At 35.0% G+C, this 24871-nt stretch overlaps 1 protein-coding gene across 1 annotated transcript; it reads left to right on the top strand.

Annotated features, from left to right (window-relative positions):
- Positions 1-701: 701 nt before the first annotated feature.
- Positions 702-23884, top strand: LOC126977490 (jupiter microtubule associated homolog 1). The gene is made up of 3 exons (XM_050826337.1): positions 702-869; positions 18619-18789; positions 22327-23884. Exons 2-3 carry the CDS (start codon positions 18627-18629, stop codon positions 22572-22574), a joined length of 411 nt encoding a protein of 136 aa, XP_050682294.1. The 5' UTR covers positions 702-869; positions 18619-18626; the 3' UTR covers positions 22575-23884.
- The last annotated feature ends 987 nt before the right edge of the window (positions 23885-24871 follow it).

Raw genomic sequence — 24871 nt, 5'->3', positions numbered from 1 at the left:
CATTTAGTTACTGATTTCAGTCGCTCATGGCTCTTTGTGAGTGAAGGACGTATTTAAGTTTTATATTCTCAAATAACAGTAATAGCTCCAACAAGTTTCAAATATAGATTTTGTCAGCAGGGCTTGGGATATTAAAGAAATGAAATTTAAATCTTGATATGAATTCCCTGTTACTAGAAATCTTAGAGTTACGATCAATTTTATTTTGCACTAATATTGTCTCGTAAATGAAGTAGAATCTTGTAGAGATATGTCGCTTTTGAAGAACCGGCGTCACAAAATTTAATTATATGTCGATCTCGAATCCATTCGTAGATAATTTATGAAGTCTGCTGGTTCTAAAACACCTATACTCCTTGTAATGTTAGCTTTCACCCAAGATTTTATTTTCTTTGTTTTATTTTAATTGAGCCAACCACCAGGGCTAAGCAAAGGCCATTTTTTTTGTGTCTGAACAATACTGGACCCATCCTCGTATACATACGACACGTCCGACTATGTCGCGCTTTAAGTAATATATAATTAATTAAGAAACTAGATGTAGAACAGTGTGATCAGAAGCGTCTAACTTGTTTCTAAAGTTGCTACTAAATTTAGACGACTAAATTGAGTGAAGTATTAAGCGCTTTAAATAACACTACACTTCGATCTTAGCCAAAAGGCCGAGAAGCGATCGCTTTATTCAGAGGTCTTTGACAGTTTGACAGCCATTTGAGATCCGCCAAACGTCAATCCGGCTTTTTACTTTGTTGAGCGCTGCTCCGTCATTGCCATTCGCCATTCGTCTTGAGATATTCCTGTGGAGTGCGCTTTGTCTATCGTCGAGTCCTGTCCTTTTCATTGTTTCAAGAGAAAGCGTCCAACTGTTGGTAAGTTATTTTTGTATTCATAGCATTATTTATTGCCAATCTGCGCTGAACTGATTTGAATATTTCGAGTAAGATGTTCTGCCAATAATTCCCGATATGCCGGCTGGAGGCGCTGTTTGTCCGTTATTTTTCAAGACCATGAGGTCAATGCGCTCTGCATAAAGAAACTGTTTCAAGACGCACTATTAGAATCCTTTTTATATTTACACGTAATATTTTTGGAAAAAATCCATGATTGTGTATGGGTACTAAAATCTAAAGTAACAGTCGTGTTTCATTTTGACCTGTCAAAATATCTTTAGGCAAAACCGCATTCTTTATATCTTTAAACTTATAGCTTTATTTAAAACATATGTCTTTATACAATTTGATCTGAACTAATTTGATTGCTTAAGATTAATCGATTTATGGATAAAGGCAATCAATCATGCGTAAAATATGGCTTTCGTCCATTCCGATTTTCGCAGTGCTGTCACTTGATAAGTTTGGATTTTATTTTATTAAATTTGTGACTGTACTGTTATGTATTCATTAGAATTTTTTTTATTATTAAAACTGACAATTGAGAAATATGTTCACTTGTTGGTGATTGATACATTTTATCCATTGCAATGCTACTCAGGGTCCTTGAAAAACATAAAACTCAGTGTGGCATTACAGTTGAACTCTTCACAATGAGTCAAGATGTTAAGTCTTTTAAGCCAAGTAACTCCAACAAAATTGAACACAACTAGGGCTTGCACTCTACCATTTAGCAGCAGAATGAGGCTCTTTTTTTTAGGACAAGATGAGCAGGATGTTAATCTGATGGTATTTGATATACCCTGCAAATTACAATGCAGTACCACTCAGGATTTTTGAAAAATCCAATTATTATGAGCAGCATTACAACTGTGTCACCCATATACATAAGATGTTAAGTCTCATTTGCCCAGTAATTTTTCTAGCTATGGCACCCTTCAGACTGAAACACAATAATGTTCAGGTACACATTACTGCTTCACAGCAGAAAAAGGTGACATTGTACTATGAGTACAATGCTATATTTCTAGATACAATTATCTACGATTACTTAAGTTTTTAAGGTTTTCAATCAAGGTAAGCATTGTAGATCTATCTAGTCGTAGAACCACACTCTAGTCTGACAATACTAGGTTTTGAAATCTACATACATCTACATAGTTGTGTTTAGCATGTAGTTTCCGTACCATGTGGCCAATCTAATATTTTTACGAACAAGTATACCCTTAAACTGCTTTCTTATTTTATTTCAATAGCCTAAGGATGTGTGCAAAAAAAGCAAAAATTATTTGTTATTAAAATTCTAAGATTCATACTTTCATTTTTGCCGCCATCTAGCAGTAAACACCCATACTGCAATCATTTACTGTCAAACCTAAAATTTCATGCGTTTATGATAATATTTATACATATAATAATTATTGAAAACTCTAAATAAAGACGTAATATTGTTTTCGAAACATTTGTGGCTTTGAAAAAGAACGTTAATAAACTCAAATCACAGAGCACCTTTGTATAAAGACTCAAATTATATAATTTTTTTGTACTTAAGACCTCAAAATAGCACAGCACTGTCTGCTTCATACTTCATATTATAATTTTAATACTATCCTTTAGCTTTTCTAGATAATATTATTATGCCTACTTAATATATATTTTTCACACAAAAATTTCAAATTCACTTACCACTTCTGTTGCCACAATAACATTAGTTATGGTACAGTAATTTTTCACCAACACCAATATCTCAAAAATGCATGAACATTACTCGTAAAAGTATAACTGGTCTATTAAAAGAAACAATTTTTATTTTATTTATTATTGAAACCAGCTGTACCTATATCTTAACCGGCACACTAATTTAATTTCTCTATTACTTATATTTTTAAATCCCAATACCTATTATAAACACAAATCATACATCAACTTTTTATCACAGTAAAACTTAACACGGGTCACGGATGACGGAATGAACTATAATAAAAATAAAATACTATTTAATAATCAATGAATATACCTATTTACTCTAATGATACTCATGATGACAAAAAACTGAAATAGCCATAAACTCCTAATATGGAGGGATTGAGACAGATGTTGGGTAATCGGTTTATTTCTCTACAAATCGTAAGTAGGCATGCCTATCTTGCCGCCGATACATTGCTGAATATCATTCAACTCTGACGAATATTCTTCTAAATAAGATCTATGAAATACTTGTTGCGTCGTATAGGCATTTTTGGGACTGCCTACCATATGAATGTAGTATGTATCTAGCGTATGGAAATATTGATTGAGTTGGTCTTCAATAGAAGTTTGGTTATAGAATAACGGAAGCAAATTATAGAGTCGGGTTGAGTTAGTAAGTCTTTTTTTGGGCGATGTATATGCTTCTACAATATGATCCCAGAAAATGTACAAAACAAACGTGTTACGAAATTTAAAAGAATTGTTAAAAAACGTTTGTGTGGGAAAGGTAATAATAGCATAAACAATTTTCTTAATGACAACACAGAATGGGAATAAAGCGAACACCCTCAGGCTCTTTAATTATAAATGTTATATAATTATTATTGTTAATTATATTATTATTGTACGATATTACATTGTAATCCATATTTTATATTAAAAAAAAAGCCCACCGAGTTTCTTGCGCCCATTCTTCTCAGGTCTGAGGCAGTCTCTTTTCAATGGGTGGTAGATTTTGACGTTCAATAAGTGATTTTGAATCCTATTTTGAATAAAAATATTTGAATTTGAAACTTAATCAACTTTATTATTAAATATTTTATTTTTATCATATATTGAGTAACTGTATTTATTTATTTTATTTAATACTTTGATAACGAGGTAGACAATGCCTAAAGTCATATATGGAATGCACACCCCTGATGTTAGGAAGGAAAATCGCCTACAATTCGGTTTTGGTACTCTCTGGCCGCTGCCTTAGCATGCTACACTCGGTTAGTGTGTGTTGCGGTAACTGTTCTAACATAACCTAATATGACCAATTTTTATAAATTATAGTTCACAAATATAGTGCAGTTTCTCTTATAACATTTCGTTATTTTCGTTCGTTATTTAGAAAATAACGAAAAAAAAATTTTAACTTGAAAACGGGTAAAACACATAAATAGAATGCTACATGAGCCCTGGCATGGCTGCGGGAGATTAAAGCTGAACACGAAACAGAGCACAGGAACATTCACGCAACTACAATAGAAACGGAATAAACATTTTAGGGAATAAACAAAAAATAATTATTGTTTTTTTTAACAGGCTTTACAACTCTGCGCTCTAGGCTTTTTAGTTTGAAAATTATCATTGATGAGGCAGTCTAGTCTGTCCCAGACTATTTTTTACATTTAATTTCACTGTTTAAGGTTACGTGTTTTTTCGTTATTTTCTTTAAAATTGTAGATTACCTTGTAAGAGTGGTAGCATTATAATCATGGACTAAAGCTCTGTCAACTATAATATTTTTAACCTCCTAATTTGTGCTATGGGGTCCTAAGTCCAACCCACGAATTGTGTATAGTATAATATATTAATTAATTCCAATGTTTTTATGTAATACTAAATTTTTTCATAATGATAATAGAGCACTTATAGAGATCACAATTAATGTAAAATATACAAAATACCTAGTCATAACAAGATATATATAGGAACTCATCTAATAAAATATTATTTAGGGAAAGTTATATTTTTTAATATTAATTAAACTGGTTTCATTAAAAGTTAGGGGCAAACAAATTTTAGGTTGTTTTAGTTTTGAGTAGGTGTTCCTTTTTTTATACTACACCTTAGGTCATTTTGTGATGTGTAATGATTTAGTTTAATATAGTATGTAATATAGTCATTGTTATAAACAGATGATGCCACTTAAAATTATGTTATTCCATTACTTAATTCCATATATAAATGAATGCTAGCTTATATACAATCTTAAGCTGTAATGAGCTGAAACAAGTTTGGCTTTCAACATGGCTACATTCTCAACTCTTGTAAACATTTTCTATTAATAGAGCTCATCATTTAACTTTTATCTTAGTTCAATGTAGCTTTAAGTGCAAGTGCTTAGTTTTCTTTAAATATAGCCTCATGTACATATTTATGTTTGCAACACTATGTAAAGGTCAATGTACTATAATATATTTGTGTAATACTAGCCGCTCTTCAACCTGCAACTTTATGGGTGTGAATTTTATGTAGGCATTAGGCACATTTGATCATATTATTAGGGTGGAACCTCATTCCATTTCTTACATGATAGTTAAGAACCTATTCAGCTGTTTCAAGATGAGTATTATCAAGCAGCATTGTCTTTCAGCAGCTGGCTTGTGGTATGAAGAGGTCCTCATAGCTGTGATTTGTCATAGTTTTGTTTTTTGCCCTCATATTTCATTAGAAAATATTTTAGATTTATGAAGGCTGATTGCATATCACAGCATTGGCTTTTCCTGTGAACTCAATTGACAGTTCTTCTGTATCCAAAGCATAACCAATCTAAGCCTTGTAATTCCATCATCTCATCAGTGTCTCTGTCAGTGGGCTGTATCTGATATTCTGCAATATTAAGACACCTGAAATTTTGACAAAGTACAAAAGTACAAGTTACTATTGCAGCTATAAAAAAAACAGTGATGGCTCTCCATGCAAATAGAAAGACAATATATCTTTTACAAACTATTCAAGCACTTAATTGTTCTTTACTGTAGGATGTTCTCATATTATGTGATTTCTTTTCGGCCATCTGTCACTTGCACTTAGTACTGAGGCTTGGCTATAATTGTGTGTTTTAATTTGATAGTCTATATGAGTAGGGTAAAACACCCAGTAGTCAGCCCGGCACCAGTAGTCAGCCTTTTGAGACATTATTTCCATATAAATAGTATTGATATTTATTTACATATTTAAAATAATTTTTAATCGAATCCTCGTCCTCTTATTGCCTAATACGCACACTTAGGAACCAATAGCACGTCAGGTTGACAAGCTACACTCCTTGATTTGCACTGTTGCCAAAGAATTGACAAGACGCGTCGTTGTTACAATTTTTTTCTTACGAAAACGTTCGAGTTTTCAGTACATTTTTGTGAGTATTAGCCGTAATTTGTGGTGCATCGTTATACTGAGTTATGATTAAATGTTTATTTTGTCATAAAATTAACTCTAAAACGCATTTTATTTGTTTAATACGCTGTAAGTTAGGTGGCTGACTACTGGGCTTAGAAATTTTGGGGTAAATCCAATACTCAGCCATGGGCGGCTACTGGTTTTCTCGTGAATTTCTTATACTCTTACTTGAAATCAACGGAGCGAATAGTCCCAAGTATGCTCATTACTTTAGACTTATCTTTTATAAGACAAAAATTGTATTTTACCAGTAGTCAGCCGCGTACAAATATAATTGCACGTCAGGGGCTGACCAATGGGTCTACAAAACCAGTAGTTGCCGGTAGTCCTGTTGCACAAAATAGCACCTTAAAGTTTTTTAAATTAGGGTTAAATTTATGCGCAAATATTTTAGCATGAAAAGCATTTGTTTTATAATTCCATCATGTCAAAAACACTAATCCACCAATACAAAGAAGAGCAATTAACACAAGCTATAGTGGCGATTAAAGATGGGATGAAGATTAGAGAAGCCAGTGGAGTTTTTAATGTGTTCCGTGAGGGACGCTGCATAAAATGGGACTAATCGAACAGAATTGGTAATAGAGAAAAAAGTGCCTTGAACGGCCAGCGCATAAAGTTAGCAAAATGTGGCTTCGCTTATAAATGTGACGATCACTTTAATACCGTCCTTAATATTATTTCTGAAGGACATAGGCTGAACCCATTTGTAAATAATAGGCCGGGGAAATAAAGGGTACAAATCATTTCTAAGTCGAAATCCCGAATTAAGGGAAAAGGCACCCGAAAATATAGATTAGAATCGAGCCGCTGCAACCGACAAAGGTATTCGGAAGTGGTTTGCTGAACTAATAAGCCATTTAGAAAAAAATAATGCAAGTGATATTTTAACTAACCCAGACCAAATATTTTATGGTGACAAAACCAAATTTACATATTATGTTCAGACTGGAAAATTGTATGCCGGATATAAAAACGTCTACAATATTGTAAAAGATAAAGAAGCTGTTACTGTCTTTGTATTTATATCTGCTTCTGGAAAAAATTTGCCTCCTTGTAGGCTACACAATTATAACATGTAAGACTACCAAAAGATGTTTGTATGAATGTATGCCTGCCAGTATACCTGCTGGATGGTTGTCAAGAAAGTCAGAAACTGGTTGGATGAATCCGATATATTGTACATTTATGGTTTGAACAACGGGAAGAACAAAAAATTTAAAAACTAGTTTAATATGGTATTATCCAATATGAACTTTCACAAAATGCGACACATTTGCTTCAGCCTGCTGATGTGACTGTATTCGTGTAAACCTTTGAGGGCAGGATTTAAAAAATACATTGTACCTATGGACAACTCAACCTGAAAATGTCAATAGTGTCCTTTCGAAAATAACATTTTTCCATTACTTAAAAAAGTCTTACAGAAACTGACTGAAAAAGAGAGGCTGACTACAGGGTAAGTCATGGCTGACTACTAGTGAAAATTGCAATTTTTTGTTAAATACTGATTTTATCTATAATTCTATTAAAAATATAATTAATTGTTACTTTCTTTAGTAAATTGAATAAACAATCTTTCGGAGAATAGTGGTTGTTTTTATTTATAGTGCTTAATATTCAAAATACAGTTGAATCAAATTTTAGTCCTTACTAAAAGGCTGACTACTGGTTGTTTTATCCTATTTTCATTTCTGTGTACATATTGTGTTATTCACTTTTAAATGTAATGAGGTGAATTAGTTATGATTCTTTCAGCTTTATTTTGGATTCTTTGCAATATCTTTTGTTTTTATGGAAATGTACGGCAACCGAGCGTACGGGTCACCTGTTATTAAGTGATTACCACCGCCCATTCTTACTTTCTCTTGCAACACCAGAGGAATCACATGATCGGTTGTAAGGAAGGTGTACGCGCTTTTTTGAAGGTACCCATGTCGCATTGTCCCAGAAACACCGCACAGGGAGCTCATTCCACAGCTTTGTAGTATTTGAATGAAAGTTCCTTGAAAACCACATTTTGTAGGACTGCAACATCCAGATGGTGGTAATGATATCCTAATATGTGGCGTGTCGTGCGAAGGTTGAACTCCGCTGCAGGAATCAGGTGAAACAGTTATAAGGAACATTCCCCGTGATAAATGCGGTAGAATATCTCTATGTTTTAGGTATTAGCGACACCGAATATATATTCTGATTATTTTTTAAGTAATTCTTCTTCAACATTAAATTTGCTGAAACTTATCAATGCCAAATATATATTTGAATTTGAATGTATTATTTTCTATCTATTGTGACCTTTGCGAAAGAATCACCACAATTTAGCCTATGTCATGTTAAGAACTTGCGACATATTTGGCCAGAAGCTAGGGTAGAGACTGTTTTACCTATAGTTGACTCGCCACCACAATGGCAGCATACATACAGACAATTTGCAATTAGTCCATATAAGGGTTTCTATTTGCAAATGGATTGATAATTTATATTCCAATGTAATTCGCAACGGAGGCTTGCAAAACCGGTAACGCGATATCAGCATATTCTGTTGCGTTATACAGTATTCAATTACTAAAGTTGCCGCCCCCTTAAAAGACAGTTGTAGGGTTTTCGATTTCGTTTGCTAGAATGTTCCGTGTGGGGAAGCATACCTAGTAATTAGTTTGTATATCCACAATTGTAATGGTGTCGGGTTTTCCGGTGCATTGCGATGAGTTGATTCATCGATATAATATGTTTGCATTTGATTTATTTCATTTGCTTTTCCTCTTAGATGCTTTGTTGTTTTCGGTATGAACTGATTGCTATGAATTGTTGAAAATAACAATTCGCCCGCCACGTATGTGTTTTCCGTTTTTGAATTCATATAGATGTACGTTTGTTCGGCGTTTTATGAGGTCCTCAACGAACATAACAAGAGAGTATGTAACCCGATTGTCTTTTTTCATAAATAATATTAATAAGCTTAACTAGATTTCTAATTTCTGCAAGAAAATGAAAAACAACATTCAACATATTCTTAGCTCTGCACAAACTATTTCAAATGGCGGTTTCATCACAAATATATTTTAGCTGCTGATGCACCATAAACCGAAAGCCTCGTCTCGCCAACGGGGCCGTCTAATTAGGAACAGGGTGTGAAAAATGAATATGCTTACTAAAGTTATATTCATGCGAATGTTAGTTTGTTTAATCGCAACGCTTTCACGCTTCAAATATTCAAACCAACAAGAATTTTTGCACACACGTGTATATAGGGTACGAGTTAATTTAAGTCGGCATCAGATATACCTAGCGATTGTATGCAAAAGCTACGGCATAAAAAAGAAAGATATATGTAGCAAGGCGAAAGAAGATAGACCTTATAATCTTAGATCGTTTATACGGTAGACTGAAAGCTGTGAAAACGACGAATAAAACAGCGGCTAACTGTTAGACTCTATTTTCATCACCGCACGCACACTAAAACATATATATATATATAATTATCTAAGTCATATTATAAAAAATAAGGCTTTCACTCCGGGAGTGAGTAATTTCACAATAGAGATTATATTACATAAAAAATTTACCACTTCAGAACTATTAAAATTATCTTACATTATAAAGTTTGTCTCTCAGAAAAATCAACTTTCATCCATAATTTCAACAACTGTCTTACGAATTTTCGATCATGTCACATGTCCTGGTATTAGTTTAACATTTTATACAAATCCCAAGAATAGTTCTTAAGAAGTTTTCACTTCAAAAAGTTTAATAACCATAGCATAAACTAATAATTGTAGCGTTTGGTAATAATTTCTCAACCACACTGAATACAAAATATCAATTTATAAATATGTACATATTTTTATGAGAAAAAGTGGCGAGACGAGTAAGTCGTTTACCTGATGGTAGGTGACTCCCTACTCTGCAGCACAGAGTTCTTAATTGAACCCAAAACTGATCGGTATTTTGCCCTGTGCTTGGGCATAAAAAGAAAATGGAAGTCCCAGGCCGAAGGGTGTCGTAAGATAAGGGTATTTAGTAGTGGGAGGCTTGTTTGCACAGGATGCCGGCTAGATTATGGGTACCATAACGGTGCCTATTGCTGCCGTGAAGCAGTAATGTGTAAGCATTATTGTGTTTCGGTCTAAAGGGCGCCGTAGCTACTGAAAGTACTGGGCAAATGAGACTTAACATCTTGTCTCAAGGTGATTAGCGCAATTGTAGTACCGCTCAGAATTTATGGGTTGAATTGATTCCTGAGGGATGCTGCATTATAATGTGCAGAACCTATCAATTACCATCAGCTGTACGTCCTGCTCGTCTCGTCCCTTATTGTTATAAAAAGATATTGCAATTGCGTTCAATTTCATTACACCAATCTCCCTAGCCACTTCGCAATTCAGACTGTGGTCTGTACCCAGCCTAACATCCTGCGCGAAGGGTGGTGAAACATAATACAATGTCAAATTAAATATTATACCAGCAATCAAATCTCCTCAAAACAGCTTAATAACAGACAAGCGTGTATAATAGTTTTAGTTCGCGTTCAACTCCGTTAGTTTGACGCGAGCGTGGTAGACAATGGTCAGTGATGAAAGCTCGGTGTCGATGACTTCAGTGTCCCCGACCTCTTGCGATATCGTTTCGCAACGCCTCCGCTCTGAACTCGCGGTTTTTTTTGTTGCTAATAAAGGCTCTTCAAGGCCTTCGTAGTTACTCGATTTACTTTTTAATTTTCTATTTTTTTACTACTACTACTACTACTCATTGGACAGAGTAGAAGGAATGATGTGAGGAGGTTTAGTTTAAATAGAGGCCCTTGTAGTAATTTTGCCCTTTGATATTGAGGGCTGCCATTATGGTCTCATCACCTCCGGCAGACCATAGACTGAGACAATATACTAAAGAATACAGGACAATATACTAAGGCCACATGGGGCGGAAGATCCTTAAATATTGTAGATGTAACATTTTACTGAAATAAGAATTTATTTTAGTTACTTGATTTTTAATTAAATAATTGCCTGCTGGAACCGGGAATCGAACCCGCTACACGATAAAAAATACACTGGCTTCATCATAAGGCTTATTTTGTGCTGCATAACATAGCATCAGAAATACCAGGAAGACCATGAATTTTAACATTTGATGTAAAACTTGGTTCAGAAAAAGGAAAAGCATTCCGTAAGGACATTCAACTGACAGTATCATATTCGATTCCCGGTTCAATCATGCAATTAAAAATCTGTAAACGCAGTTTGTTTTTTTAAATTAAAGTCATCTTTTAGTAAAACGTAACTGTCCATGTGGCATGGCCAATATAGCGTGCGGGGAGATGAGCATCCAAACTTTTTTAAACACTCTCATACTCTGCCGAAATCCCCTTTCCCCCACGTGAGATTTGTTGAAATTTGACTCGCCCCTCGCACCCCTATATGCTTCACGTAATTAATTAGTTCAACTGTAAAAGCCAATCAAGGTCCAATTGATAATAGAAGCAATAATAATTCAAAATGCAGTTTTCTGATTTTTTACACGCTTTTTATTAGCTGAACCTGTATGTACGTATGTTTGTATGTAACCGACTCATTTTGGCGCGATTTTGGCCCACTTTAAACAGATTATTTCGTTCAAACTTCGTATATTTATATCAAGGACCGATGACAATATATTAATTTGATAAAATTCTAATAATTTTCATCTATCGTCTATAAGGCAGGAATTGATGTTAATTTAAAATGTCTTCTCTATGTTTAGTTCGGTTTTCTATAAAAAGCGTGTTTTTTAGTTTTTTTAACTATTATTTATTACATATTTTTTTTAGCTTTGTACATCTTCATTAAATATTTTTTTCACTCCGAAAGGATGTTTGTCGAGTCAGCTAGTTGTATTATAAATATAACAACACTTCCGTTTTGTTTTACCCTGAACTGTAACATGATATACAGTCAACCTTGTGTATACTTATGGTTTAGACATCGTCTAGACCAGGTTTATCGTCCGCGTACGTACATAAATACCGGAAATGACCACTGCTTATGAATAATGCGGGAAAGCGGTGTAATTATATCGTGTAATGTTCACTTCCTATCATTACGGAGTACGGCGAGGGATAGTTGATGGTTCGTTCATTTCGACATAGGTCAACTTAACGTTTCATGTTATAAACGTAGTAATATCATGTACGATTTGAAATATTATTCGAAAAAGGAGGGATTCTTAGATTTAAACTTCTATATTATTTATACGTAGACATAGATAGACAACCGATGAAAACAGGCCAGGTTTATTACTTTAGAGGTTAACTGTCATCCTCATATTATTATATCTAGACGTATAAATGATCTAAGGGCGGAATTTAAGACTTTCTACCAAAATGATAGCTAATCGCGCTAATCACGTCAGTTCGCAGAGCTTAAGAAACGCGGCACGTTGTGACATTTTGTATATTATTATCGATTTCAAAGCCAAAAAATGACATTATCTTGTATTTGAATATTTTATTTTATGGAATAGAGGGCAAACGACCGTACGAGCCACCTCATCTTAAGTGATCACCGCCGCTCATATTTTCCTGCAACACCAGAGGTATCACAGGAGAGTTGCCTGCCTCATAGAAAAGTGTACGCGCGTGTTTCTTGAAGGTACCCATGTCGTATCGTCCTGGAAACACCGCATAAGGCAGCTCATAGTTTTATTTTAAATTTTCCCATCGAGATAACATAATAACACGCACGATCGTAGGCTGGGCTCGGTTGATTAATTTGTTTGAGTACCGCGTGCAGTAGGGTTGCTAGCCGTACCATAAAATAGAGTATTGTACTTTACTTCACGTAGGTGCACTATAATATTATTACTTTGGCGATAGAACTTTAAAGAAAAGAATACCATATCTGCATAATAGTTTGCCAGAGGACATTTGACGGGGACCAAACAGAAATAAATTTAACAAACTATTGAATTATTATTTATTGTTACATTTGTAAAATACGTTTTAAGATTTATTTTATGTGACTCGCTCGATCTTGTAGACAAAACTGTGTAAACAATTTTACAGGACTTTGTATTATTTTAAGAAGAAAGAAGAAGTTTATAATAAATAAATCTATAACATTAATAGAATACGCTTAAATACTCTTTTTGCATGCAAACTCACTGTTTGGCATGTAATAAATTAATTGATTCAGTATGTATGTTGTTATCTAGATCGGAATGGTGTGTATTTGAGCTTATCGTACCGACCTGTATTATCATTATCAATGCAACACGGGTCCCCTTTTACGACTATCTGTCGACATAATCGGCACGATCACGGAAACTAGACCGCGAATTAGCTAGAGGTTATTGAACTGTTTATTTCAAAACTATTCAAATATCATTTTTGTAGCTTGGAATTATTAAACAACTAGTGACGACCCACCCGTGTCTCGCGTGGCTCGTTTATTCACAAATCGTCTCTATCCGACACTTTATAAAATTGTATATTATTATATTAAGTAGGCTTAAGCACTTTTAAAACGGATGTTATCCAGCGTTCCATTAGATGTCACCTTTGAGTGAGCTTGGTTGCCATCCTTGGATTCTGTCTCGGCCACACAGATGTGTTAGCGAATCAGTCGCTAGTCGTCTATTGGCGTGAAAACATCTTATCCTGTTGTATGTAATGGCTCCAAATTTGTCCAAACTTCTATAAATTGGGCGTTGCTTTAGCAGCTTGAAGCTTAGTAATTTTAAGGTTAATTTGCTTCAATAAATTAACACTTTAAGGTTCGAGTTGAAATAACCAATTATTATAAGAGAGATGCAGATACATTATTATAAAGGCAGAGACCGCTTAAAACCTTTAAATTAAATGTAATACATATTATATGGATCATACTATATTTGTTGTTTTATCTCTTATTTCTTTCGTTAACTGTTTTTCGTGCGTATTTTATTCTCAAATACGACTGAACTCTCTGCCTGCTACAGCGCAATTTTCTTTGTTAGATGTAATCTGCCGGCTAAACAGAATATAAACAGTAATCCACGCTTTTAAACCGCGGGTAGGAAGCACGGGACCACAATCCAAGGACGATAAAGGTTATATGAATATTTGGATGACATCTGCAGTCCACTTGGATGACATCAAGCAAGGTCACCCCTGATGGGACGCTGGATTACATCTTTCTACAAAAAGCTTAAATTGTTCTGTTTTAAAAGATGGGCTGAGAGTTTCTCATTAGCTGTTCAACCCATGTTCAACTCTTATTAATTAATCTAATTCTAGTAACGATTATTGTTATTTTTGGAGTCGTTGTCAGCCTATGTAGGTTTGTAACTGCATACATACTTATAAGTGAGATGTGCTTGAGTCGCACTCGTGACGTGAAATCGTTACTAGAATTAAATTAATTAATTCGATTGTATAAACATACGCAATTATTTTTATACTTCTTTGTACATATTATATCTATTGTTTTTGAAGTCGGTTATTTTTTTGTAATGTTTTTTTTTGCTATCGTCACCCCCTCTGGTAAATAAATATATTTGTATTTCTTATGTAATTTTAATCTTTTTAAACATAATAAAAGGAAGAAAACAGGTATGTTTGAACTGCGTTAAGAACGGTATGCTTGCAGCGCCTTTATTCTGGACTCCATATTGAAGCGGTTAATTCCGCGACAGTACAGTTGCCATTCTTCATTGTATTCTAATATTTGTTTTGAATGCCCCGCCTCATTGAGACTCGTTCAGAATCTCTGAGTCACCTACCTTATCTTACAATAATAAACTGCTCATTGTGTGTATTAGTTATACTTACTATTATTGAAGTATTGACTCATGGTGAAATGTAGTCATTTTCTCGTTAAATCTTATGAGTAATACCCATAGACTCATACTAGCGTATCTAAGGCGACCTGACAGCCCGAAATAATTAACAGATACATAAATACATTATAATTATATACATTACTTAAAGCCGTGTAACCAACTAATCAATCACTTATTGCTAGAGCTAGGAGCATTGCTAGATCTTTTTTTTTTCTTGGAAACGCTGACGATATAACCTCATCTTTTCAGCAAAGTTGGCATTTCATTCTATTTATTGACGAAAGAGTAGTGTGTTCCTGGGATTCCGCCATTTTATTTAACTGATTATTATTTTCCTTTTATATTCTATGTATAATTCATTAATACCTATTGCAGGTTTTTCAAATATTCACTCATTGAATAAAATAATTGAAAAGAAGAAATTTGAGGTTAGATTATTAATTAATTATAACGGACGAAGATACCAAAAACAGGATGGTACAGAAATCTGACGCCATCTTGCTGAAACGGACTTCCGGTTCCGTTGCATTGTCGTCCAGTTACCTCGTAGTCGCGCCTAAAGAAGTTTTACTTCAAAAATATTGTCGTATTCTCTACGGAACCAAATCAAAATAGTTTAATACAATTTCAAATTAGTATTTAAAAAGTTTCAAAGCGCCTCACTGCGAATTGTCCAACATGCAACCTTTGTGCGATGTTAAACTAAAAATCACCGGTTAGTACTGGTTCCATCTGGAAGGCACTATAATGGTACTCACGGTAGCGAGACTTCTTTCAAAACAAAAGTTTCGTTGCTATTCATATTAATTTTGTTTCATTGTTGAAATATTTTGTTATAATTTGCATGGTGGACGAAACGTAATGTAAAGCTTAGTAGAACCACATGTAAATAAATTTCGATTATTGAAATAAATATAATAAGAAGTGCATGTCGCACACTAAAGTTATAAACCTGCTCTGTTATGCATTGCCTAACAGCAACAGGCTCTATGTAGACACATAAATTATCTAAGCTTAGATGTGGGCTATAATCCTCGCCCGCTTTGATATTGATTAAGAAAGAATGACAATCTGACTACTGAATCGAGTTTTTTTGAAAACTTTGTCCCGTCCAATCAATTCAGCTGTTTCGGATATTGGCCAGCAAAAAACAGATAGAAATTTTCAAAATTGGACCATGACTATTGCACGAATATTTGCACTGAAAATTTCCAAAATAAAAAAATATGTGATGCAGATTATTTTAAATTTTTTGTACAATGAAAATGTAGTGCAGTCCGTTTATGAATGAACAAAATATAATAAATATATGAAACAAAACGCTTTCTTTTATGACAATAAGGGACGAAACGAGCAGGACGTTCAGCTGATTGTAATTCTTTACTATGCAGTGCCGCTCAGGATTCTTGAAAACCCCAAAAATTCTAAGAGGCACTACAATTGCGCTCGTCACCTTGAGACATACGATGTTAAGCCTCATTTGGCAAGTAGAACTCAATGAGTAAAGCTAAAATCTATTTAGCCGCAACAGCTGACAGCATTAGAAACGTAAATTGACATTATTACGTACATTGCATTTCAACGCTAACTAAAAAAGTTTTCAAGAAACTATGAAAGTTTTTACTGCAACTACAGATACGTTTCTCGCTAAAATGCCCAACAGCTATGATTCGGTGATAGGAGCTCTACGGAGCCCTTCTGTATTCGGAGGTTGTTTGGTTACACCCGGTATATAGATGTGTTGGTTTCTAAACCGAGTATCTTTTTGAATTAAATACACAATGCCTCAGGTAGTACCACGAGGATGGGTGACTTTGGAGTTTTTTAGACTGTAAGCCGGTCCCTAACATCTGCGCCGACAGATGCAAGTCCGACGCTGTCTACCGCAACATAAAACTATAGTAAAAAACATATGGTGACTGGTAATGCGAAAACTTTAAATATGCTGGTTAAAGCTCATAAAAATATGAGACAAGGCTCATTCGGAATAACGCGTTAAATGTTAGCTTATAAAAAAATGTAGTTGCTATTAACAAATTAAGATAAAAAAAAATCTTTTTACGTAACTCGAAAACTATTAATATTTCAGGAATTTTGATAAAAGAACCTTAAAAAGGAGGAAATTTCTAATAAAAATGTTTCTGACTCCCGAAACACTATTATAACTATAGAAAAGAGAAGAACGTGCACAAGAAACTTAGCCTGCTTCTACTTTTTTTTTTGAAACAATCAAATGTATAATTTAAATAGCCCGACGGCGGTCGCTCCATTCCTAATCTTACTCAATACATCTAATATGTATGCAGAAATCTAATGAACAATTTTGTTTAATTATTATAGGGGTATATACCGGTACAGCCTTAAATATTACCGCAAAAGTGATATATTGCGTTCGTCATTGAGAATTATTATCGCGAGAGGAAGCGCACTCGACGATAACTGACTTTCTATATTATGTTTTAATTGTTCGTTTCATTGAGCCATTGTTTTATTGTGTCGCGGACTGAGCTGTGACGCACGGAGACCATTAGAATACGTTGTGCACAATACTGGGAATCAAATAATTATTGTTGACATAAATTGATTTTTCAATATTGCTTTCTTTTTTTAAATACATCCACATCATCTCTTGACCTCGCTGGAACGTGAAGCCCCCTCCCGTTCACCTTTCACCCCCTCGTACTCGTCCTGTTGTCTCAGTATGGTTTGCAGTTTCATTACCGTTACATGTCGTGATATTTCGTGCTGTCACTACTTTGAAGTTATCATTGTTACGTTTTGACTTTTGTTGTTAATTTTATTTACCAGTGGGAGGCTCTTTTGCACAGGAAGCCGGCTAGATTATGGGTACCACATGGGCGCCTATTTCTGCCGTGAAGCAGTAATGTGTAAAAATTACTGTGTTTCGGTCTGAATGGCGACGTAACTAGTGAAATTACTGGGCAAATGAGACTTAACATCTTATGTCATAAGGTGACGAGCGCAATTGTAGTGCCTCTCAGAATTTTTGAGTTTTTCAATAATCCTGAGTGGAACTGCATTGTAATGGGTAGGGCGTATCAATTACCATTAGCTGAACGTCCTGCTCGTCTCGTTCCTTATTTACATAAAAAAAAAGTAATTCTGTAGTTTCTGTTGTTCTGTGTCGCTATAATAGTACTGCCAGAAATATTAATACTCCTTGTGCTTCACTAAGATTCTTTCATTGATTTTTCATCATTATATTATTAATATACAGCATCACATCATAGTATCTTTTCATCAATCTATAGTACTGAACAAATAAATCGTTTTTTATTTATTTATTATAATATTAGGATAAAGCCAATGCAATAAGTTTGTTATCGAGCTAGTAGTAGGATCGTAGGATGATTCTGTGCGTTTTTTGTTTGATTTTCAACCCTGTATATGTATGTATGCAGTCGGTTTGCTTCTAGCTAAATGTTTAAATTTTGTTGAGTGGAAAAATATGTGTACGGTGTAGCAATATCGTGATAAAAGGCCACAGTGCACACCCATTTTATGCCGCTTCCTCTCAAATTCTTGTTTTAATCTGATCAGTTGGGGGCAGTACAGATCCGAATCGATGGTTCAACAATCAAAAATGTCCTTCCAATTCTATATGATCGAGCTTAAAGAAATATAACCACATAATTGGAGACCCGCTCGACATATTTTGAGTTGGATTTATGGCAATACCATTTCCATGATTTTTTTCAGGTTGTACTCATTCATCATCAGGACATCAGTTCATTTGGCCGATGTTTATTATATTTATTGTTCATTCCAGATTTCAAAATGACTTCCACATCGTTCAACGTTGGTCTGAATGACGATACGCGTCTATCGAGCAGGGTGCTTCGCCCCCCTGGCGGCGGACACACTGACATCTTCGGGGGAGAGGCTGAGATACCGAGGGGGCGCCGTGCCGCGCCCGCCCCCGCTGGTAGTGTATTCATTGGTAAGTTAATGAATTAATTCTTCTTCTTGGTCCATACTCCGGTAGCAGTCGTGATTGGCAAGAAATTTCAATAATAATAATAATAATTTTTATTTTATTTTATTTATTTATTTATACTTTAATAAAACGGCGTAAGCCAATTACAATATTAAAGTAAGTAATTAATTACAAATAAACAAACTAAACAGAATACACAAATAATACTTATCCAATACAAAGCTTACTGTAAATAACTAACAATTAATAAACATCCAAATACCGTTCATCCATTTCTCTCACAAAAACGCAAGCACTCTGTTAATATCGTCCATCCGCAAATAACAAGCAGGGTTGGCTTCAAGAAGAGCGTTGAGAGCAGAGAGAGACCTCGGTATAGGTGAGTTGATGCAAGCCACAGTACGATGTGTCGGACTCGCGAACAATCTATACCTGCGCCTCGAACAGTAATTGTCCGGTAATAATCATTTATTCAACTGATAATATGTGGTACAGATTGTTTTGTGCCCTACCCTCTCCGGTAGGATACCCTGAGTTACAGAGGCTAGGTTCTTCCAAAAGGCTATACATTATTAAACATAATTAGGAAACTCACTAAAAAGAGGTTTGTGTGTGTGTGTATGTATGTATGTGTGTGTGTGTTTATGCGTGTGTGTTTTTTTTAATTAAGTCTATGTATATTAGTATATCAAACTGTGCACAAAATTAAATAAATGTTAGTAATTGATGCTTAAGTTTTAATTTTAAGAACGTTTTCTGTATCGTCGTATTTTAATACTACTATTTATTAGATAGATAGATTTTATTAAAGAGTATTTATTTATTTTACTTATAGTTTTATTAAATTTACTGAAGTAGTTATAAGCGTGTGCCGAATTAAATTCATATCGTGAAAGCCTGTTTTAGTGATTGGGGTATGAAATGTGGTTATTCTATATAATAAGGGTAGATGTATTGCGCCTCACAATTTCTTGCTATATCTCTCTGTGTTAGAGGTCAGGGACCCCCCACAGCAGATTTGATCTGATCGCTTTATCGCAAATGTGACCTTCCACGATGTCTAATGCCTTCTACTTTACCCTGTTTGAATTAATCATTTATACTTATTACCTGGACGTTTGTGATGGTTACTGACTCATGTTGTGAACATGCTAAAACAGAAAAACAAATGATAACTGTTGTTATACAAATTAAAATGGGGTTCCGTCCGAGGTGTAAAGGAAGCCACTCAGCATGACTAACACAAGTGTGTTGCAACGCTGATCTTCTGTGACACATGAAGCTCAAGGGGACACCTCACCTGCGGATTGCTGTGGAATGAGCTTCCTTCCGGGACGATACGACACGGGGTACCGTCAAACAAGGCGCTTACACCTTCCTTAAAAGCCGGCAACGCTCCTGTGATCCTCTGGTGTTGCAAGAGAACCCGTTTGTCCTCCTGTTCCATAAAATAAATGAGTCTCGTGCCGGAATTTGGTTTACATCTCGTGAGGGTGCCTAGTGTAGAGGCGAAACACTTTTCGAAATGGTTAAACAAAAATCTTAGCGTAATTATAACTCGAGATGACTCATAGCATTTGGATACTTATGGATACATGGTTCAATTTCCATATGAATCGAAAATTATACGTACGTACAGACTTACGTGACATACATTTTCTAAGAAAAGATATATTATTACCTCCCAATATTTCCTTTGCAGTTCAAACCAAGCTAAAATGTGCAGTGTCCGTGATCTTGGCATACAGCTTGACTCTAAACTACATTTAGACCAGCACATCAACAATATTGTAAACAATGCATATAAGATGTTTGGATTTGTCATGCGCGTATCCTGCCAGTTTAAACAACATACAACATACATAACACTTTACAAATCACTAATATGACCTCAACTTGAATACGCTGTACAGGTCTGGGATCCTCTGTACAGTAAATATACCGATATGATGGAGACTATACAGCGTAAATTTCTAAAAATCGATTCATTATAGATGTTACCGATCTAAATTATCATTCCCCGATCTGCTACAAAAATATAACTTACAGACCCTAAAGTCCAGAGGGAAACTTCTTGCGGCTAAAACATTATATGGATTATGTAACAACAAATATGACTGCAGTGATTTAGTACACTATCTAAACTTCATGGTCCCAAGAGTTGTATGTCAGCGCAGTGTACGAAAGCGTCCCCTTTTTGCAGTTAGCCCAATTCGGACCAACTCCGGCAAACGCGCGCCTCTGCAGCGCCTATTTAGCACATACAATGAAATCTTTTCAGATATTGACATATTAGGTATATCGGAACTACAATTCAAATCAGCAATTAATAGCACATTGAAACAGCATCAACTTAATTAATGTTTTTAAATTAAATTAAAACTTAAATCTCATTGTTATTAAATTAAATATTCTCATTGGAGACTTATATCTAACCTCATAATAATATTGTAAGCAACATCTGTTTGTAATAATCTCTTGATTACTGCGTTATTAGAGTCTGCTTTTTTGTTTGTATGTGTTTTGTTTGTACATGTTTTTCTGTTGGCAACATACCTGGGATACAAAAAAAAGTGTTGAGGTGAAACCTAACTAGTAGTTATAGTCTACAAAGTGACTCCAGTAGTAATATCTGAATTTAAATATTACTTATCAATGATGGAGCTACTGTTTACACCTATGTCAAGACCTCGCCAACTTTAACAGTGAGCCCTTGAACGAGTTGGTGGCACCACCTGGCAAACTATCTATTAAAAGTGCATTCACACGAAACATCCAAGTACTCTGGCGTTTGTGTAGTGGTAAAACGCTTTCGCTTGAAATCTTTATATATATAATTCTTGTGTGCGTGTGTATGTCACTGAACTCCTCCTAGACGGCTGGACCGATTCTAATGAAACTTTCTGTGTGTATACAGGTGGATTTGAGAATGGTTTAGATTCACAATTGAACTACCTCCTAAACGGCTGGACTGATTTTGATGACTTTTTTGTTTGTTTCAGTGAATTTGAGATTGGTTTAGATTCTCAATTCCGCCCATATAATATAATTCTCCTGCTCATGTGTATGTTAGTGAACAGCTCCTAACGGCTGGACCGATTTTTCAAATTTAAAACATGTGTACAGGACAACGTCTGTTGGGTCCACTAGTTATTGTATATATTACTATTTGTTTTTAATTGTTCGTACATTAGTACAAAAAGAATTCCAAATTCAAAAATTTTATTTCATACAATATATTGCACCATAGTGATGAAATAAACTGACATGCTGTATCTTACTCATAAAATTTTCAACCAATCTGGTGTTATTAGATATGATCAGATTTTACAAATTTTAGTGTTTCTTAGTAACTCCTAAAGATTTCCACCAATCAAGTGTTCTTTATTAAGTATGACTAGATGTAGCAAATCTTAGTGTTTCTTATGAACTCCGAAAGTTTTCAACCAATGTTGTGTTATTAGATGTTAGTAGCAAATTTTAGTGTTCCTAAGGAACTCGTCAATCTTTCCGACACTTACTTACATCCAAACATTCCAGGTGATGAGCCAGCCAAACCCGCTAAAGCTGCTGAACCAAGTCAAAATGGATCTGGTGAGGTTTCAACGCCCACTGCACCTGAAGAGTCACCCAAATCTCTTCAAATTGAAACCAAGGCTGAACCTCAACAAGAAGCCAGAGCTGAACCGAAACAGGAGAGCACTTCGAAGCCTGCTGAGCAAGCAAAGCTTGAGGCCCCCAAGAGAGTAAGAGTACCTCCTGGTGGTTTCTCATCAGGACTCTGGTAAAGAAATTAGCGCTTGGGACCCTCTATACTGTGCCTTATTCATTCAACAATATGTAGACTGTCTCGGAATGTTCTAGAATACACTAGTGGAATTAGACTAGAAGATTAATGTGAATTAATAGAGCCCTCTCTACGAGTTTTGGGATACTCAAACTGGGATATGCATTAATAATCTGGTCCAAATCCATTGCTAGATTGTTCTAGAATGTGTGCCAATTGGTAAATTGAATGATGAATTATGATGAATGATGAATTTATGTTTATTTCTTTTAACATCTTAAATTGTTGCTTTGTGTCGAGACATTTGATAAGGTTTTGTCGGATTATGGTTATGTTTATGTATGTTATGTATGTGTGTCTGTGCATCCACAGCCCATTTTATAATTTCAGTACTGTCTGTATGTACCAAGAGGACCCTGGCTTCATGTTCCATTTGTGAAAAAACATTCTAGGTGATTTCAGTATTCACTCATTCCTTGAGCAGGGAGCTAGATTTATCCATAAATTAAAGCCACAGTATAGTAACTGATATTTGTAAATTGGGCTTGTGTATTAAGATTTGTTTACATATTGTGAATCTGATAACTAACGGGTTATATTTTTATTGGATTGTGATGACCTTTTATAAGGACAAAATTATAATAGTGTCCTAATTATCTGTATGTGATGAAAATAAATGTAAATTTGCTCCAAAGACTGATTCCTTACATCAGATGTCAGTTCTATCCAATGTGATGTCAATTGGAGGGATTATTAACACTATCTGGCAATCCAGTAATTATATGATCCGTTAAAAATGAATATATGAGTTGATAAAATATATAAAACTGTGTTACTGGCAGACGGTCCCATGCTTGTAGCTTGTAATGTATAAATCCTCGCAGGGATTTTTATTTACTCAACCGTCGTATATCTTTAATGTTTATAATGTCAACTATTTTAACTTTGCTTGTGTCAACGTGGCATTTACTAGCCAACTCTCTATTAGACTAATCTTGTGATGTCACAATATATTATTGGTAGATACTAACGAATTTCTAGATAGATTTTTAATAATTTTGATTGATTGACAGTGATCGATGGCTTAATCTTGTTGGCCGTACAACAAGTTGTATAAAGCAGTTGGCTTGCCAGTTGCTGGTATAGGCTACTATTTAGCGGCTTATTCGCTTGCTGTGAGCTGTATTCACAAATGAAATGTGACATACTGATTTGTACTTAAGGACTATTAATTGCGTTTATTAAATTTAATGCGGTTATGTATATTTTATGACGGTATTTTTATATGACATAAATGCTACGAATTTTCAATCGTTTTTCATTTGTTTTGGGTTATTTTTATTTATGATTTATTATATTATATACAGACTGGTTTTTTGAGAAGGGCGCTGATGGTCAAGTCGGAAACTACAAGTATTAGAGAAAAGTCGTGAAAGGGGTCATGCCCTCAATTTATAAGTAAACAATAACTGCATATTTAGTTTTTTTAAATTTCTTGAAGCTTTCACGACTTTTCTCTAAGTAGTAGTCGTAGTTTCCGACTTGGCAATCACTTTTATTATTATTTTCTTGCCTAAATTGGAACTTATTTCTGGATATTTGGCATTTCTCTACGGTGCGGTTTTCAGAAAACTTTCCTCCCAAAACTAAACAATGTAATGAGCTTTCTTATGTGGCGTTTTCAGTACGATACGTCATGACATAAAAAAAACGCGTACAGCGACAACTTTCTAAAAGGTCGGCAACACTACCGTGCTTCCTCTCGTTGAGAGAGAATGTGGGCGGCGGTGATCACTTAACGTCACGTGGTGACCTTGTACGCTCGATTGTCTTCTTCCATAAAGAAATCTATAAGCCTAAAGTTAACCTCTATATATAGGTAGATTGAGCTTGATTGATATACATTACATTATAGAGTATTGCTCTCATGTCTCCTGAACGGAGCGCCGTAGTATTAGCTCGAACCATTTGACCGCCAGCAGCGATACATGAGTGCTCTGTGAACGGGTAGAGATATCAAGTTATTTTATTTCAAAGAGCTACTTGGCCACAAATGACAACGAAAAAACAACGTCGACCATCCCGCGGTGTCAAAGCTCTATGCCTGAAGTACAGTTCAGACAGAAAACTGGAAGACAATAAGTCGAGCGGGCTGGATGGCATTTCTACAATCGTGCTTAGAACGTGTGCACCTGCGTTGACGCCGGTGCTAACGCGTTTATTCCGGCACTCATATTCAAAGGGCATAGTCCCCGTCTGATGGAAGTTAGCCCTTGCCCAAAAAAAGTTCGGATCTGG

The sequence above is a fragment of the Leptidea sinapis genome, chromosome 2 (assembly GCF_905404315.1).
Source record: "Leptidea sinapis chromosome 2, ilLepSina1.1, whole genome shotgun sequence".
NCBI lineage: Eukaryota > Metazoa > Arthropoda > Insecta > Lepidoptera > Pieridae > Leptidea > Leptidea sinapis.
The sequence above is the reverse complement of the archived record's forward strand: the minus strand, read 5'-3'. Positions and strand labels throughout refer to the sequence as shown.

Bases quoted from the DNA above. Each gene is read 5' to 3' on its own strand.
- LOC126977490 (XM_050826337.1), top strand. From the start codon at position 18,627: ATGACTTCCACATCGTTCAACGTTGGTCTGAATGACGATACGCGTCTA. The intron at 18,790-22,326 runs GTAAGTTAATGA...CAAACATTCCAG, and splicing joins CGCTGGTAGTGTATTCATTG to GTGATGAGCCAGCCAAACCC.